The 18785-nt window shown below is 43.1% G+C and overlaps 1 protein-coding gene across 1 annotated transcript in view; it reads left to right on the forward strand.

The window, feature by feature from the left end:
* SSPN (sarcospan) overlaps window positions 1–7612 on the forward strand; it is a 48220-nt gene extending 40608 nt beyond the window's left edge. The window contains exon 3 of the mRNA XM_005902444.2: window positions 1214–7612. Coding sequence (XP_005902506.2) covers window positions 1214–1579 — 366 coding nt within the window. The 3' untranslated portion in view covers window positions 1580–7612. The remainder of the gene's footprint in view (window positions 1–1213) is intronic.
* The last annotated feature ends 11173 nt before the right edge of the window (window positions 7613–18785 follow it).

Below are 18785 nucleotides of genomic sequence, written 5' to 3' on the forward strand. Positions count from 1 at the left end.
TCAGTACACCACTGCCAACAGCTGGGGACTCTGTTCCTTATCGAGATCCTCAGAGGCTGGACCATCAAGAGGAAGGATTCCAGTAGGGAAGTCCAATCACAAGAAGATTTCTTGTTCTATAAAATGGTTTATATAGCGGTCACATCAACAAGCATTCACAATTTCATGATCAAAATATTTCAGGTTTAGGGTAAATGTCTGAGTTGTTCAGGGATTCCATGGTTCTCTAACAGCAGAGTTAGAACTTTCACCAGACTTTTCCATTCTAAGGCTAACATGCAGGCTAATGGTGCTTAGAACCTTGGTGACCAAGGGGCAATTTACAGCTTATTTTTGTGCTCAGAAACTACATGGTTATAGGTCATCTTGAGATGAGACTTACAGATGATGAAGCTAACATTAAGTAACCTACTTTCTGGAGCTATATGTTTTTTTCTCCCAGCAACTTCTGACTGGGGATATTGGCATTCCTGGACATAGTTTGGCAACCACTCCATTGAGCATGCTTCCCAGGTGATGCTAGTGGTAAAGAACCCGCTTGCCAGTGCAGGAGATGTAAGAGACCCGGGTTCGATCCCTGGGTCAGGCAGATCTCCTGGAGAAGGAAATGGCAACCCACTCCAGTATTCTTGCCTGGAGGATCCCATGGACAGAAGCGTCTGGCATGCTACAGTCCATGGGGTCGCAAAGAGTCAGACACGACTGAAGTAACTTTGCACATACACAAGCCACTGAACATAGTTTCTTGTTTTTTTATTAACACATGTTGCTAGTTGACCAATCATTGCCAGTTTGGGCCAACACAGTGTTTACCTTGCAGAAACATGTTTTCCACTTGTAGTGTTGTTGCAGTCTTTATATCAGCAATCATTAAGGTCAAAATAAGCACAGTCTGTCCTTCAGGGATGGCTCTTGTGTTTGGGATTCATGTAAGCTGCCTGCTACACCCACACACAAACATCCCCAGATTAAGCTCAAATTGTTGGCTCGATTCATGAAAACACCCTCCATCTGTACGACAAATGAAAAGACCATCAGAGTTTCAGGAAGGCTCACTAGCAGTCCATAAGGAGCCATTGTCACATCTTGGGCACCATGTTTCTGAGGAGAGAGGGGGAGCTTCCTAGCAGAGAAGAAGTGTTCTGTATTAGCTTTGGCGGTAGTCATCCAGCATTCTCTGTAACTGGAAAGCCTTTCCTCTGCTTTCTTGCAGCTCTTGTACTTTGTACTGAGTGCCCTTGGCCTGACAGTCTGTGTGTTGGCCGTGGCGTTCGCCGCTCACCACTATGCCCAGCTCGCACAGTTTACCTGCGGAACCGCGCTCGACTCCTGCCAGTGCAAACTGCCCTCCTCCGAGCCCCTCAGCAGGACCTTTGTGTACCGGGATGTGACCGACTGTACCAGCATCACTGGCACTTTCAAACTGTTCCTACTCATCCAGATGATTCTGAACTTGGTCTGTGGCTTGGTGTGCTTGTTGGCCTGCTTTGTGATGTGGAAACACAGGTACCAGGTCTTTTATGTGGGTGTCAGGATGAGCTCCGGGACACCTTCCGAAGGTCAGCAGCAGAAGGTCTAACATGCTTGCTCAAAGGTGGAAGAGAAAACAGCAGCCTGACTGAGAGGTTTTTGTTTTTTTTTAAAGAAGAGAAAGAGAAGGAAGAAAAACTTTTGACAATCATCAGTATTCACCATTCTAAAGGAATATTTTTCTATTTTTCAGGAAATGAAAGAGCATTTTTTCAAGTTTCCATAGTATTTTTTTAAATAAATTCTTAAGATCTAAATTGACTTTGAGATGTTTAAAAAAAAACAAACCCACAGAACAGAGAGAGAAAGGTATAGATCTACCTTTAGAGTCTGGAGTCTATTCTTAATACTCTTGTATCTATTACTTATATAATCTTCTTTCCTGTTAGTCCAGCTTGATTAGGACAGTTTCAGGCCCACTTGCTAAATTTTCTAGAATCTTCCTCCAGCCCCTCATCCTTCCTGCCATGATTGTCACTACACTTCAGAGGAAGGCAGGAGGCAGGACCTAGGGGAGAACTGAACAGCCAGGGTGACTCTCTCTGTTCTATTTTCCTTGGTAGAGATGTCTCCAAGGCATAAAAACAGCCTAAAAGAGCAGAGTAGAAAGGGAAGAGACTTTGTAAAAAGGCTAAATAATTACAAACGCCTGGGCTGGGGTGGCCTTTCTCCTCTACTGCCATGGTTTGGGTCCGTAAGCAGATCACTTCGTGAATGCTTTGGATGATTGTCTGCTTCTCAATAATTGAAAGTTGGTGGTAGCTATATTCTTAATGGGGCTTCCCTGATGGAGAAGGCTTAAAAATAATTACATTATGCTTCTATTCTGTCATCTAAAACAAATCATTAAAACTAATTTCTAGCTAATTGTTAATTATAACGATGCTCAGAAGTCTATTTAATGAGCTCTGGCTGTACTTACGTAGCACCATCGGTATTAGGAGAAATTACTCACAAGAGAGGAGGCTCAATGATTCTTCCTTCTGAAAGCTAAGCTTTACAAGGGAGAAAAAAAAATTTTTTTTATTAATAGCTCAGGTTAAAAATACTCATTTAAATAAAAACAAGAGCATTTGTAATGGGAAATGTTTATACAAATAGCACATTTGTGATGTTTTATAAAGTTTCTCTCTTGGCAGCTAAGTACTTTTGAGGAAGATTGGGTAATGCTGATGTGTTCCATTCATGAAACTCTATTTGATATGTAATCCTATTGTTGATTTGTATGCACAGTCGACTAGAGCCTTAAACTAATATTTTGAGGTCCTTGTTTGAACACCGGGCCATTGACTTGGAGGGTAGTTTTCGGTTTTGTTTTGTTTTGAAGTGACTGACTTAAGAGTACAAGTACACTATGTTGGGAGACTTTCCTCCCTAATTATTGTTATCATTGAATTTGGAACAATATCAATGTTTTAAGGAAGGAGCTCAGATGCAAATTCATGTAGCATAAATGTTACCAAGAACTTTCTTTATTAGGCTGCTGTGTTGAAAGCAGGAACTCAAGATAATAATTGAGCTTAAATGTGCTTTCTTCTCCACATTGCCTATAGATATATTTTACTAATAATTAAGTCCTACCCTTAAAAAATAATTTCTGTGTTTGCCTTATAAGGCATTTGAATAATTCCATTGATTGTGACACAAGTGTCAATTATTACATACTATAAATATAAAAAAAAAACCCAGGAAATATTAAGTTAGTTGGAGGATTATAAATACAGTTTATGCCCTCCAGATAAAACACTTGATTAACAGATGTTAAAACCTTTTAATGTATTGACTTGCTTTAAAAATGACCTTCCTACATACTAGCTCAGGCCAAAAATGCACATTTGGGGGCTTAGTGGATGACTCGAGAGCAGAGGTTTGATCATGCACAAAAATTACATCAACACAACACCAAGCCTCTTGGTGACAGCCTGAAAAATACTTTGTGCCCTGTTTTTAAAAAATTCCAATAACTGAGTCCACTTTTTATTTTAATAGTTTCCTACAAAAGAAAATGATTGATACTCTGTGGGCTCTTTTTTAAAGAGTAAGAAACCAGTGCTTTAATGCTAATTACTATGAATAAAGCACCCTTAGAAGCACACTCTGAATACCTTAAAAAACTTTTTTTTTAATGGCAAACACTACAAATTTTTCTATCAGAAAATTAAATCCTACACAACACTAAGGTGCTCCATGCTTTACAAGCAACTCACAGGGTATTTCAAATGGTAGAATAACTCTAGGTTATGTGCTTCCTTTTTTTAAAATAATGCAACCAGTAAGAACTGACATAATGATGAACTTGATAATAATCAGGAGACATATATATACGTATATATGATGTAGGGCTTCCCAGGTGGCTCAGTGGTAAAGAATCTGCTTGCCAATTCAGGAGACACAGGAGACGTAGGTTCAATCCTGGGGTTGGGAAGATTCTTTGGAGAAGGAAATGGTAACCCACTCCAGTATTCTTGCCTGGAGAATTCCGTGGATAGAGGAGCCTGGCGAGCCACAGTCCATGGGGTCACAAAGCATCGGACACGACTGAGTGACTGAGCACGCACCACATATATGTTGTATATATAATGAGGATTTTGCAATTGTGTGACTGAATCATTCTGAAACCCCTAAAAAAAGAAAAAATTTAATTACGTTCAAGAATTAAAAATAAAATGAAAAAAATTTAAAAGGAAAGAAAGGGGAGATTTCTGTGCTGCATACTCACTGTGTATTGATACATGTGAGAATTGTGTTGCATGAATAACAAACTGCTTTGGGCTGAACTTGAAGTATTTTGAGGTTGTGTTTTGCAAATATTGAAGTTACAGTAATGGCAACAGAAAAGGAACAGATACAGAGCTTTACACTTAGCAAAATGTTACATTTAAAATCTGACAAGGAGCCAAGATGGTGACTGTCTCTTCTAAACCATGGAACAGTAAGATTTGCGCAATCCTCCTCCTCTCCCACCTCCTTCAGGGGAATTAAATGAATCAAGACTTTGAAAAGAGGGGGAACAGCCAGGACTTGGCAGCACTTGAAATAGGAGGAATACAGCAGCCTAAATGTGCAGACTTTGTAACCAAGCCCACCCGAGATCGGTCTGTGCTTTCACGTGACCACCATCTGTGCCTCCCTCGCTCCATCCAAATTTGTGTAGGCAGCTCCTTGGAGCCATTCCTAAAAATATAGCTACACCAGGCCCTGGAAACTGTAGTCAAGTAACAGGCTTAAGTGTTTTCCCTCCTTGAGTTAAACCTCCATTAGATCTCTTTTGAGGGACCTTTCAGCTGCAGGCATCAGTGTGTTCTGACAGCGAGACACGTTATATGTGTGTTTTCTATTTGGATCCAGGGCATCAGGATACAGTTCATCTTCTTGTACTTCCTCTCTGGCATGCAGTATTTCTGGACTATGTTTATAAGTCTGTTTAGTAAAGGGTGGGATAGAGGATACCAAGGGAGTTTCCAAGGGACAGAGATGGATCAGTTAACGATAGTCAGAAATGAACTTAAAAGTTGCCTTGAAAAACCAGTCACATCCTATCAGGACGCATACCTTTACGTTTTCTAGCTCCTGTCGCTGAACTGTTGCTGGGTAGCCGTACATTTCTATAAATCCTGCTGACTCAGTTCTCACTGTACTCCAAAGAACTCGATCGTGTGTTTACATGTACATGTATTCAGGGTAGTGTTACAAAGTGCGGATGGCCACATATATTGACTCACAGTGGAAACATTCATTTGGAGAAAGCCTCGGTGGCTCAGCCTGTGAAATGAGCCTGTGATGGGTTCTTCTAATTGTCTAGTATTTTATTATCTCAAAGAATTAGTCCCTTTGAAAATATTGGTCTGTACTTTGGTGCTGCGGTTTTGTTCTTCTGGCGTTGAGGGTAGAGTGAGTAGAAAACAAAGTGTATCTTACATGTTTGAGGTGGTTGTTTTTGAGAGGGTGTGTATAATGTAGATTTCCTTTGTTAATAAAATTTTCATAATCTCTGAAAATGCCGTGTTTGAATGTGTTTTAAAGTGATGGTACGTTGCACATGAACTAGTCTACATAAAATCTCTCAACTTAGTGTTTACATCAAAAATCTGGGTTTAGAGTAGACAAGCACCAATATGAATTTTGACTCCTTTGTTCCAGTGTTCTTTTGGTATGCTACATCCATTGTCAAAGTCAAGGTTGTAAATTCTCTCCAGGTAAAGAGAATTGAAAAAAAATTTTGCAAAAGATACTTGGAATGCTGATCTTCATTTATACATATAAATGTTAAGTAACATGCATGCTCGGTTGTGTCCAACTCTTTCCAACCCCATGAACTGTAGCCTGCCAGGCTCCTCTAACTATGGGATTCCAGCAAGAATACTGCAATGGGTTACCTTTTCTTCCTCCAGAGAATCTTCCTGACCCAGGGATCGAACCCACATCTCCTGCTGCTTCTGTATTGGCAGGCAGATTCTTTGCATTGCCAGGCAGATTCTTTACCACTGAGTCATCTAGGAAGCCCCAAATTTGGCCTAAAAGAATGGGATACATGTCGAGTATTATATGCTCAATCATATTCAACACTGAATTATACATAAAAACAGACAGCCTATTCCATTTCAAACCTGAAAACAAGGGCTCCTTCTTACCAACTTGGAGGCAATTTAAATAGTTGATTAAATTGTAAAATGCTAGTTCAGCTTGTAGAATGCCAAAGGAAAAGGGTAACAATTATGCTCTGAGCTGGACTTACTATCCTTAGTCCTAAGACTGCTAGTCTGAGGGTTAGGAATCTGACTGTCTCTTTCTGGCTGTGTGACTTTGGACAAACCATTTAGTTTTGTTTCTTCATCTGTAAAGTGGAGAAAAACATAACTGCCTCACAGAGTCATGGGAAAGTTAGATGAAATAGCACTTTGCAAAGTGGCTCATAGAAGAGGCTTGATGAATATTGGGTTTCCTCCTTCCTTGCATGCATGCTTGCTAAGTCATTGCAGTCATATCCAACTCTTTGCAACCCCATCGATTGATTGCATCATCCCAGGTGGCACTAGTGGTAAAGACATGGGTTTGATCCCTGGGTTGTGAAGATTCCCTGGAGGAGGAAATGGCAACACACTCCAGTGTTCTTGCCTGGAGAATCCCATGGACAGAAAAGCCTGATGGGCTGCAGTCCATGGGGTGTCAAAGAGTCAGACACGACTGAAGCAACTTAGCATGCACGACTGTAGCCTGCCAGGCTTCTTTGTTCACGGAATTTTCCAAGTGTGAATACTGGAGTGGGTTGCCATTTCCTCCCCTACTGTATCTTCCTAACTCAGGGATTGAGCCTGAATCTCTTACATCTCCTGCATTGGCAGGTGGGTTCTTTTTAACACTTCCTTTTAATAAGCCAGGAACAATATCAAATGGGCATCAAACAGAAATTCTGCTTTTAAAATAAGATAGTACCAGTTCTTACTGATGATGTGCATGGAATCATTTGCTGGTGGGATCCCTATTTGTTGGTATACACACCTGGATGTGTCATCTTCTCTCAAGACTTCTCTCTGGCAGAAGTAGAAACTGAGACATTTCTCCTGATTTTTATAGCCCTTGGAATTTTATGTAACAGAAGCATGTTTAACTCCAACTCTTAAAGTGTAACTTTATCAACCATTGGTATTATACATTATCACTCTACTGCTTATTAGGTTGTAACGAACAATCCCTCATTTATTTAAAAACCAACCATTGAACACCTTTAATATGCTTGATTCTGTGGATCACTGGTTCTCATTCAAGGATCACAAAAGGTTTTATTTTTATGTACAGTCAGAAAATATCAGCGAATCTCCAGGCTGGATAGGAAAACATATGTATAAATCTTTATACTTGTGGTGAATTTAATTATTAAAACCCTACAGCCAAAAATCTACTTTTTCCCTTGATACAGTCTATCTTTGTACTTCAGGACAAATTATTATAAATTGTTTTTTTACTTGACAAATTCATCTTTTATAAGTTAGTGTTTATGAAGTACAGGACTAATGTCAGCTACTGCACATTGAAAATTCAGATTGTAAGTGAATGAAAATAAAACTAATGTGTGGGGATGCCAGCTTGGAGACAATATTTCATTCTTCTATTTCTTTCCAACAAATATACATATATATATATACACACACACACATATATGTTTATTCAGGTTTCCCTGGTAGCTCAGCTGGTAAAGAATCTGCCTGCAATGCAGGAAACCCCAGTTTAATTCCTGGATAGGGAAGATCCCCTGGAGAAGGGATAGGCTGCCCACTCCAGAAGTATTGGGCTTCCCTGGTGGCTCAGACAGTATAGAATCTGCCTGCAATGAGGGAGACCTAGGTTCGGAAGATCCCCTGGTGGAGGGCATGGCTACCCTCTCCAGTATTCTTGCCTGGAGAGCTCCATGGACAAAGGACCCTGGTGGGCTATAGTCCCTGGGGTTGCAAAGAGTCAGACATGACAGCAACTAAGCACACAGCTGAGCATGTTTATTGATTATTCCCAAAGCCTGGGTTCTTAGAGGAAGCCTTTTTCTGTTTGGAAAGGTCATCAGAAAGATCCTTTAATCAAAGAGATGAGGGATATACGCTCAGCTTTATTTTGGGGGAAAAGCAGATATTAGGACAATAATTCAAATTATTAAATTATTTCAATTCAATTGAATTGATTTCAACTGAGAATGAAGCCTTGTGTTTAACAAGACCCTCTGACTGGGACAAGGGAGGAAGATGGGATGACTTGTGGGACATGTGCTGGTCCTTCCTCTTCCATGTGAGTCCTGCTGGAGGGGGAGATAGGGGTCCCTGAAATGCTGCTGCCAGGAATTACAGAGGAGGCTTGGACAGTGTCCAAAGAGAGGCTGAACAGTGAGAGGCCAGGGGCACTTTGTGGTCTCTGAACAAGGACACATTGAAGACACCTCTCTCTGCAGGGGGTGCTCTGACTACTCTGACTTTCTACTCAGACCCTTCTCCCCAGAAACTTAGTGTATTGTCTTCCCAACCGGGTGTGTTTGTAGAGAGCAAGAGGATTACTCTCAAGGGCCAAAGAAGCAATGGTTCTTGTGACTGGAGAAGATGACTGTAATCTTATGATTCGTCTCCCAATATCTTCCTAGCTGCTGCTGCTGCTAAGTTGTTTCAGTAATGTCTAACTCTTTGTGACCCTATGGACCATAGCCTGCCAGACTCCTCAGTCCATGGGATTCTCCAGGCAAGAATACTGGAGTGGGTTGCTATGCTCTCCTCCAAAGGATCTTCCTGACCCAGGGATTGAACCCACATGTCTTATGGCTCTTGCATTGGCAGACGGGTTCTTAACCATTAGCATCACCCGGGAAGCCCACGTCTTCCAAGGCCCGTGTTGAATAGACTGTTAGCACCTAGGGAGGGTGTGGAAGTGGTGTGCCCGCAGAGCGAACTGTCGGAAGTAGAGGACCCGGAGTCTGAACATTATGGGATTAAAGTTCACACCAGCCTCAGTGGGTTATTTTTACTTCTCTTTCCCTCAGGATAGAATTCACATACTCTTACAAAGTAAGCAATGTTCCCTCAGATAATTTTACAGGCAAGAGTGGATTTCCAATTTTTTATTAAATTTTTTTCTTAGGTTGCAACAAAAGTGACCAAAGGATGGTTATACAACTGAAAAGAGAGAGCGCACTTATGCATTTTACTATAGAGAAGTTTACACTGTGGACATTGAGCTTGGCTATGTATCCAGCAGCTGGGAGCATGTCCTTGGACAGACGTAGAGAGGAGAGACATCTTGAGTGTATCTGGGCCCTGGATGAGGGGGCTGTGAGAGAGAAACTGGGTTCTACTTGGCCTGGCTTGACTTAGAGTAAGAGCAGCCGTCCTGGTACAAACCCTCACACTGCCAGATTTTGAAGATTTTGAAGTTGACCTGACGACTCTAGGTCAAATGTCCAGGACGACCACTTCTACTTCTGAGATGTATATCTCTCTCCTGGGCTCTCTACTCTTCCAGAGAAGAGACCGCTCCCCACCCCCACCCCATCCCACAGCAAAACCTGCCCCTCCTTCATGTCCTGGCCCATGCCCATGAGACTCAACTAAGGTGTTGTTCACTCTGGTGCGGGGTGCAGGGTTGGGTAAAGGCCTTGAATACAGTTGTTGTTCAGTGACCTCATGGACTGCAGCTCACCAGGTTTCCCTATCCTTTATCATCTCCCAGAGTTTGCTCAAACTCATGACCGTTGAGTCAGTGATGCCATCCAACCATCTCATCCTCTGTCGCCCCCTTCTCTTCCTGCCCTACATCTTTCCCAGCATCAGGGTCTTTCCCAATGAGTCGACTCTTGACATCAGGTGGCCAGAGTATTGGAGCTTCAGCTTCAGCAACAGTCCGTCCAATGAATATTAAGGGTTGATATTCAGGTTTGATTTCCTTTAAACACAGAGATGCTTGAAAGTATGGTTTTCATTTTCATAGACTATTTCTAAAGATCAGAAAATGTCTCAGGTCCATGGAAAGGAGGCATGATGCCAAAGAGGGGAGACCTGCCCGGTTGTCCTTCCAACCCAACCCTGTGGGCAGCCACCTACTCTGTCTGGGCAGAGGAAGCAGAGCTTCAGAGCTTGCGGGATGTGGAGAACATTTGCCCTGGGCCCTGACTCCGGCTATGGCTTGGGAACCCGCGTAGGTTTGTGGAGGCTGTGGCCGCTGGTTACAGCTGAGCAAACGCCAGCTCAGACTCATGGAAGGGAAGCATGCAGAGTCTGTGGGAAGGACTCTCTCCTCCCACCATCTCAGAGGGCTTTTTATTGTGGAAGACAGAATGGGGAGGCAAAGGGAAGAATCCATGTGGAACCTCACTACCCCTAGTGCCAGGCTCCCTGAGCATTGCCTGTGACAACTCACCAAGGTTGACTGCTTTCGCTCAGACCCCAGGCTCCTCTATTCATCCCACACAGAACACCCTCGGAGCCTGGCTTGGCTTCAGCCTGATGCCCAGGGGAGAACGTGTCAGGCAATAAGCAGGAAAAAAATGCTCATGTCTTATTGAAAAAGGCCCAAATTGTAACTTAACAGGATGATCTTCTTTCTAAATTTTTACTTCCAAAATGTGCTTTCCCCCCAGAGTCCTTGAGCACAGACCTGTGGTTTTCTCTCTTGGGTTTTACAGTCTTTCTGCCTCAAGCCAAGAGACTTGGCTCCACTCCCCCTGAGTCAGAGTCTCGGCTGGTAGCTGAACCCAGGAAGCTCTGGCCCCACGTCTCTCCCTGGAACCACCAGACCACACAGCCTCCTGGGCTCAATCCTTTGGCTGGATGTCTTGCCTCCTCTTTGTTTGGAAAGAGATGTCTTACGTAACCACACAACCTACTAAATGCTCCATTGTCTTCCACTTGGGAGAACTCAAAATAACCCATTCGTGACTTATGACTTATCACAAAGATGGAATCTATTACCCACCTAGCCACAGCCCCCAAGGATTGAGTCTCACCTATCTTACTCGGATCAATGATCCCAATTCCAGTGAGACTTAACAACTGTGGTCTTTGGGGAATTATAAGTTCAGGACAAGGTGCAGGAAATACAAATCCTGGTTCATCTATAGGTCACGGTGTTTTGCTCAAACAGCACAAGAAAATCATTTGTAATTCAAGACTGAGACAGGCATAAACAACTCCATCGGATGATTCTCTTACTAATCTGATTTTGATAAACAACTGATGAAAATGGAAGGTGTGTGTGTGCCTGGTCACCAGAGGAGAGATACCTAGGCAGTGAAATCAGTTGCTCTTATCTCACTGAGCGGATTTATTTCAAGGCTCCTGTTAATAGCCCACGATACCAAGAACTGTGATCACTGCCCCAGACTGGAGAACCCTCTGAGCAGAATGACAGAAACCCATTGGTAAGGTCTTCTCCATCTTTATTGTCTATGAACCCCTGATTAGCCCTGTTGGGAATTAGTTTAAGCTGGTATCTCTAGAAAAAAAACCTCGTTGGATTCAATTAAAAATGAGAAGAACCTCTGCAGGGTGTTGCCAAGGAGCTTTTGCTATATAAGGCAGGGGTATAGACCAGGACGAATAAAACACTCTGCATTAGGTGACATCTGGTTCTGCTGCCAGAGCTGCCTGGGGAGACGTGCTAGAGAGAGAGAGAGAGAGAGAGAGAGGGAGAGAGAGAGGGGACAGCCTGCTTCAGCCTGCTCGTTCTTCCCCACGGACCTCTTCTTTCAAGGATCCCTCAAGGCTCTTACTCATTTCTTTCTGCAGCAGATGTTTTCTTGTCTGAGATGAATATGTGATTAGTTTCAGTTAGAGGTACATTTCTGTCCCTGCTTGGTGACATGGGAGCCCTCAGCAAAGCTTTCAGAAAGGACCCCTCCCTAAACTTGGTGACATGGCGCCAACTCCAACAGCCTCATGAAGTGTCCCCCGGCAGCCTAGAGAGAAGAGGTGAGGGGCTGCCTCCCCCTGTGCCTGCTACCCTCTGCCATTTACTCGAAGTCTTTGTACCAGATACCAGTCCACCAAGTGCAGTGTGTGTGTGTCTCTGGACAGCAGCAACCAAACTAAATGTGTAAGAAACTGTGCTGTGCCAAGTCTTGTGTGCAAATGCGCCTCCATGTGCATGCTAAGTCACTTCAGTCGTGTCCAGCTCTTTGCGACCCTATGGACTGTGGCTCACTAGGTTTCTCTGTCCATGGGATTCTCCAAGCAAGAATAGTGGAGTGGGTTGCCATGCCCTCCTCCAGGGGATCTTCCCAACCCAGGGATCAAACCCACATTTCTTATGTTTCCTGCATTAGCATGCAGGTTCTTTACCACCAGTGCCGCCTGGGAAGCCCAAATATGCCTCCAGGTCTCATCATATCGGCTCACTGAGTTAGAAAAAGCTGAGAGCAGAACAGCGCTTCCATTCTGGCTTCACAAGAGTGATTTAACGAGGATCTCTGAAGCCTAAGCCCCTACAAGAACCAGGAGCTACATGCCTGCATTACAGTGAAAAATTTTAGGGCATGTAATTTGAAAATCGCAACCAACCTTGAAATAATAAGAAAAAAAGTTTAGCTTCTTGTGGTTTCCGATTTCCAGGAGACACAGCGGAGTTCAAGTCTACCTTAACTGAGAACTTCAGATTGTTTCTGTTTTATTTGAATACAACCTGCAGCCAGAAGTGGATGAGGGCTACTTGTACTGCAAGAACAACTCAAAAGGCAACTCATCATAGCTAATGGAAGTGTCATTATAAATCCATTTTCTTTTCTAATGCTAACGTGCTGCCTAGGAAGGAATGAAAATACATATTAGAATGGCATTCCTAACTATCAATGTGCAAGATATGGAAGAGATTACCAAAGGCAATTGTAGAATCCCAATCTTTCCAGAATATTAAATAATCTTATCTCAACTATAAGAAAAAAAATTCTTTCAACCGTAAATCATGGAAATTTACCAAACCAACAGATTTCTAATGTTGTCACCGCCCCTTTTTATTTGTCTCCTGGTCTCTTCTATCGCTGAAAATACTTTCAGCTTGGGGTATTTTGGAGACAGAGTCAAAAGTAGGGAAGTTAAGGAACAGTAGATAGGAGTGGATTTGAAATATAAAATTATTGTTTTAAGGTGAAGGTGAAGTCGCTCAGTCATGTCCGACTCTCTGCAACCCCGTGGACTGTAGCCTACAAGGCTTCTAGGCCCATGGGATTCTCAAGGCAAGAATACTGGAGTGGTTTACCATTTCCTTCTCCAGGGGATCTTCCCGACCGAGGGATGGAACCCAGGTCTCCCGCATTGGAGGCAGACGCTTTAACCTCTAACCCACCAGGGAAGCCCTGTTGTTTTAAGGTAACAATAAAAATGAAACCAAATGAAAAAAATTCTTAAGCTTGGACTACATATTTTAAGTATATGCATAAAAGTAATATGCAAAAACACAGTCCTGTTTGAGTAGATTTGAGAAATCCCAGAAAGCTATTTTAAGGACACTTTGATTTCAGTGTTTATATGCATTTGAGAGGCCATATGTGTGTGTCAATTCAGTTCAGTCACTCAGTTGTGTCTGACTCTGCGACCCCATGAACCACAGCACACCAGGCCTCCCTGTCCATCACCAACTCCCGGAGTTCACTCAGACTCACGTCCATCGAGTCAGTGATGCCATCCAGCCATCTCATCCTCTGTCGTCCCCTTCTCCTCCTGCCCCCAATCCCTCCCAGCATCAGAGTCTTTTCCAATGAGTCAACTCTTCGCATGAGGTGGCCAAAGTATTGGAGTTTCAGCTTTAGCGTCAGTCCTTCCAATGAACACCCAGTACTGATCTCCTTTAGAATGGACTGGTTGGATCTCCGTGCAGTCCAAGGGACTCTCAAGAGTCTTCTCCAACACCACAGTTCAAAAGCATCAATTCTTCAGTGCTCAGCTTTTCACAGGCCAACTCTCACATCCATACATGACCACAGGAAAAACCATAGCCTTGACTAAATGGACCTTTGTTGGCAAAGTAATGTCTCTGCTTTTGAATATGCTATCTAGGTTGGTCATAACTTTTCTTCCAAGGAGTAAGCGTCTTTTAATTTCATGGCTGCAATCACCATCTGCAGTGATTTTGAAGCCCCAAAATATAAAGTCTGACACTGTTTCCACTGTTTCCCCATCTACTTCCCATAAAGTGATGGGACCAGATGCATGATTTTAGTTTTCTGAATGTTGAGCTTTAAGCCAAGCTTTTCACTCTCCTTTTTCACTTTCATCAAGTGGCTCTTTAGCTCCTCTTCACTTTCTGCCATAAGGGTGGTGTCATCTGCATATCTGAGGTGATTGATATTTCTCCCAGTAATCTTGATTCCAGCTTATGCCTCTTCCAGCCCAGCGTTTCTCATGATGTACTCTGCATATAAGTTAAATAAGCAGGGTGACAATATACAGCTTTGACATACTCCTTTCTCTATTTGGAACCAGTCTGTTGTTCCATGTCCAGTTCTAACTGTTGCTTCCTGACCTGCATACAGGTTTCTCAAGAGGCAGGTCAGGTGGTCTGGTATTCCTATCTCTTGAAGAATTTTCCACAGTTTATTGTGATCCACACAGTCAAAGGCTTTGGCATAGTCAATAAAGCAGAAATAGATGTTTTTCTGTATCTCTCTTGCTTTTTCCATGATCCAGAGGATGTTGGCAATTTGATCTCTGGTTCCTCTGCCTTTTCTAAAACCAGCTTGAACATCAGGAAGTTCACAGTTCACATATTGCTGAAGCCTGGCTTGGAGAATTTTGAGCATTACTTTACTAGTGTGTGAGATGAGTGCAATTGTGTGGTAGTTTGAGCTTTCTTTGGGATTGGAATGAAAACTGACCTTTTCCAGTCCTATGGCCACTGCTGAGTTTTCCAAATTTGCTGGCATATTGAGTGCAGCACTTTCACAGCATCATCTTTCAGGAGTTGAAATAGCTCAACTGGAATTCCATCACCTCCACTAGCTGTGTTCATAGTTATGCTTTCTAAGGCCCACTTGACTTCACATTCCAGGATGTCTGGCTCTAGGTCAGTGATCACACCATCGTGATTATCTGGGTTGTGAAGATCTTTTTTGTACAGTTCTTCTGTGTATTCTTGCCATCTCTTCTTAATACCTTCTGCTTCTGTTAGGTCCATACCATTTCTGTCCTTTATCGAGCCCATCTTTGCATGAAATATTCCTTTGGTATCTCTGATTTTCTTGAAGAGATCTCTAGTCTTTCCCATTCTGTTGTTTTCCTCTATTTCTTTGCATTGGTCGCTGAGGAAGGCTTTCTTATCTCTTCTTGCTGTTCTTTGGAACTCTGCATTCAGATGCTTATATCTTTCCTTTCCTCCTTTGCTTTTCACTTCTCTTCTTTTCACAGCTACTTGTAAGGCCTCCTCAGACAGCCATTTTGCTTTTTTGCATTTCTTTTCCATGGGGATGGTCTTGATCCCTGTCTCCTGTACAATGTCACGAACCTCATTCCATAGTTCATCAGGCACTCTATCTATCAGATCTAGGCCCTTAAATCTATTTCTCACTCCCACTGTATAATCATAAGGGATTTGATTTAGGTCATACCTGAATGGTCTAGTGGTTTTCCCTACAGTTCTAAAATTAGGCTGCCTGGGTTTGAATTCCAGTGTGTGGCCTTGGGCAAGCCAAATACCCTTGCTGTGCCTCTCTGACTCTGTTTCCTCATCTGAAGGGTAATTATAAGGTTTTTGTGAAGACTAAACCAATGAGTGAATGAACAAACGATTGTCTGTAATAGGTTTAGAATGGAGCCTATGGTCAATGTTATGTAACTGATGATGATAAAGTTGGTGAGTGTGTACATGTGCTCCAAGTTGCTTCAGTCATGTCTGACTCTTTATGATCCTATGGACTGTAGCCCACCAGGCTCCTCTGTCCATGGTATTCTCCAGGCAAGAATACTGGAGTGGGTTACCATGCCCTCTTCCAGGGGATCTTCCCAATGCAGGGATCAAAACTGCGTCTCTTATGTGTCCTGCATTGGCAGGAGGGATCTTTATCACTAGCGCCACCTGGGAAACCCATTGATGAGTATAAACTACAAGAAACTGAAATTTAGGGAAATATCAGGGAACAGGAAAGCAGTGGTAGCACGTGTAATTCCTATAACAAATCATGGTGCAGCAACACACAAATTAACAGTTTCTGTCCTCTGGAACCTAAGTACAAAACAGTGATCCCTCTGCCCGTTGCAAACATTGGAAATGCAATTCAGATGATGAGAGTCGGATCAAAAAAAAGGCTGAGCACCGAAGAATTGATGCTTTTGAACTGTGGTGCTGAAGAAGACTCTTGAGAGTCCCTTGAACACCAAGGATATCAAGCCAGTCAATCCTAAAGGAAATCAATCTTGAATATTCATTGGAAGGACTGATGCTAAAGCTGAAGTGCCAATACTCTGGCTACCTGATGCGGAGAGCCGACTCATTGGAAAAGACCCTGAAGCTAGGAAAGATGGAAAGCAGGAGGAGAAGCGGACAACACAGGATGAGATGGTTGGATGACATCATGGACTCAATGGACATGAGCTTGAGCAAACTCTGGGAGATGATAAATGACAGGGAAGCCTGGCGTGCTGCAGTTCATAGGGTCACAAAGAGTCAGATATGACTTAGCGACTGAACAACAAGAATACTCTGGAGCCTAAGTACGAATCGGTGATCCCTCTGCCCCTTACAAACATTGAAAGTGCAATTCAGATGATATTGTTGTGTTTATTTCCAAGCCACTATCTCTACGCAGGGGTTTGCAGTCCTGGCATCTGGGAAGCCTGAGGCTCACTCACCTGGGAAATGATGTACCAGGGCCAGAGGAAGATTTTTAGAGCCCAGAGCCACCCCGTGGGCCACTCCTCTACTCCCATAGATATAAAGGACTCCAGGTTATTAAAAAAAAAAAAAAGCCTCGTGTAGGCTTTGAGGATTAAAAAGTCATAAAGAACTTCCAATCGTGGGCAGTACACACTGGGAAGGAAAACCACCATTTCTGCTTTGGAGATGCTGGATGGTTTATGAATTAAGTGTTTGCACAGTTACATGTGACTTCTTTCTTCTTTCAAACCCAGCTGGAAGAACTGCTTTCTTCCTCCCCATCCATCAGCTCTGAGTCTGTGCCCAGCACCAGGCTCCACACAGGGACAGGACCTTGGCAAAGCCCTAGGAGGGACCTCTGTGTGACAGCAAGATGGCTCAAAGGAAACTGGGATCTTTGAACTTTTTGGATCCATGTCTTGATAGCCAAGGTCAGCCCTAGAAGCCAAGAGAAAATCTGCAGAGGACTTTTTCAAAGCTGTTCTTACCAGGTCATGTTGCTGGTCCCAGAGGCCCCATGGGCAGGTGCCAGAGTGGGCTTAAGATGCAAGCCTCCTTGCAGGCTTATAAATGGGCTTATAAATGCAGAGTTCTATAAATTGATATCTTGGGCTCTCTGAAGAGCTGAGATAGATGAGATTTAGATTCACAGCATGCCTGTGCATTAAAAATAGAAATTAAATACAGACAAGAAGAGAACTATTTGATTAGGGGGCGGTTCCTTCCTTTTATTTACGAGAAATGTACTGAGATCTCATCTGACCACCAGCAGACACTCCAAACCACACCCATGACCTCGATAATTGTAGAAATAGGGTATAGCTAGGACTACCCCTTGGAGAAGGAAATGGCCACCCACTCCAGTATTCTTGCCTGGAGAATCCCATGGACAGAGGAGCCCAGCAGGCTACAGTCCATGGGGTCACAAGAGTCCCATACGACTTAGTGACTACATCACCACCACCCAGGACTAACCCTGACCCTAAACCGCCTCCCCTTCTACCCCAAGTTCACTCTCTTTCCCGGCTTTCCTTTCATGTAGAGGAAGATGTACAATGAGGCAGGGCTCAGAGTGGGAACAGGATATGTGCCCGCAGACTTTCGTACTGTGTATTTTGTATTCTTTCCTCACAAAGCAGTTCTGGACGAAGAAGACTTGGAAGGTCAGACTGAATACACATGTGAGGGGCTCAAAGGGCAGCACCAGGGTTTTTCTACACTATGTTCTATGGAAATAGCTCACCTGGAATTCCATCCCCTCCACTAGCTTTGTTCATAGTAATGCTTTCTAAGGCCCACTTGACTTCACATTCCAGGATGTCTGGCTCTAGGTCAGTGATCACACCATCATGATTATCTGGGTTGTGAAGATCTTTCTTGTATAGTTCTTCTGTGTAGTCTTGCCACTTCTTAATACCTTCTGCTTCTGTTAGGTCCATACCATTTCTGTCCTTTATCAAGCCCATCTTTGCATGAAATGTTCCCTTGGTATCTCTAATTTTCTTGAAGAGATCTCTAGTCTTTCCCATTCTGTTGTTTTCCTCTAATTCTTTGCACTGATCACTGAGGAAGGCTTTCTTATCTCTCCTTGCTGTTCTATGGAACTCTGCATTCAGATGCTTATATCTTTCCTTTCCTCCTTTGCTTTTCGCTTCTCTTCTTTTCACAGCTACTTGTAAGGCCTCCTCAGACAGCCATTTTGCTTTTTTGCATTTCTTTTCCATGGGGATGGTCTTGATCCCTGTCTCCTGTACAATGTCATGAACCTCATTCCATAGTTCATCAGGCACTCTATCTATCAGATCTAGGCCCTTAAATCTATTTCTCACTCCCACTGTATAATCATAAGGGATTTGATTTAGGTCATACCTGAATGGTCTAGTGGTTTTCCCTACTTTCTTCCATTTCAGTCTGAATTTGGCAATAAG

This window comes from Bos mutus, chromosome 5 (assembly GCF_027580195.1).
Source record: "Bos mutus isolate GX-2022 chromosome 5, NWIPB_WYAK_1.1, whole genome shotgun sequence".
NCBI lineage: Eukaryota > Metazoa > Chordata > Mammalia > Artiodactyla > Bovidae > Bos > Bos mutus.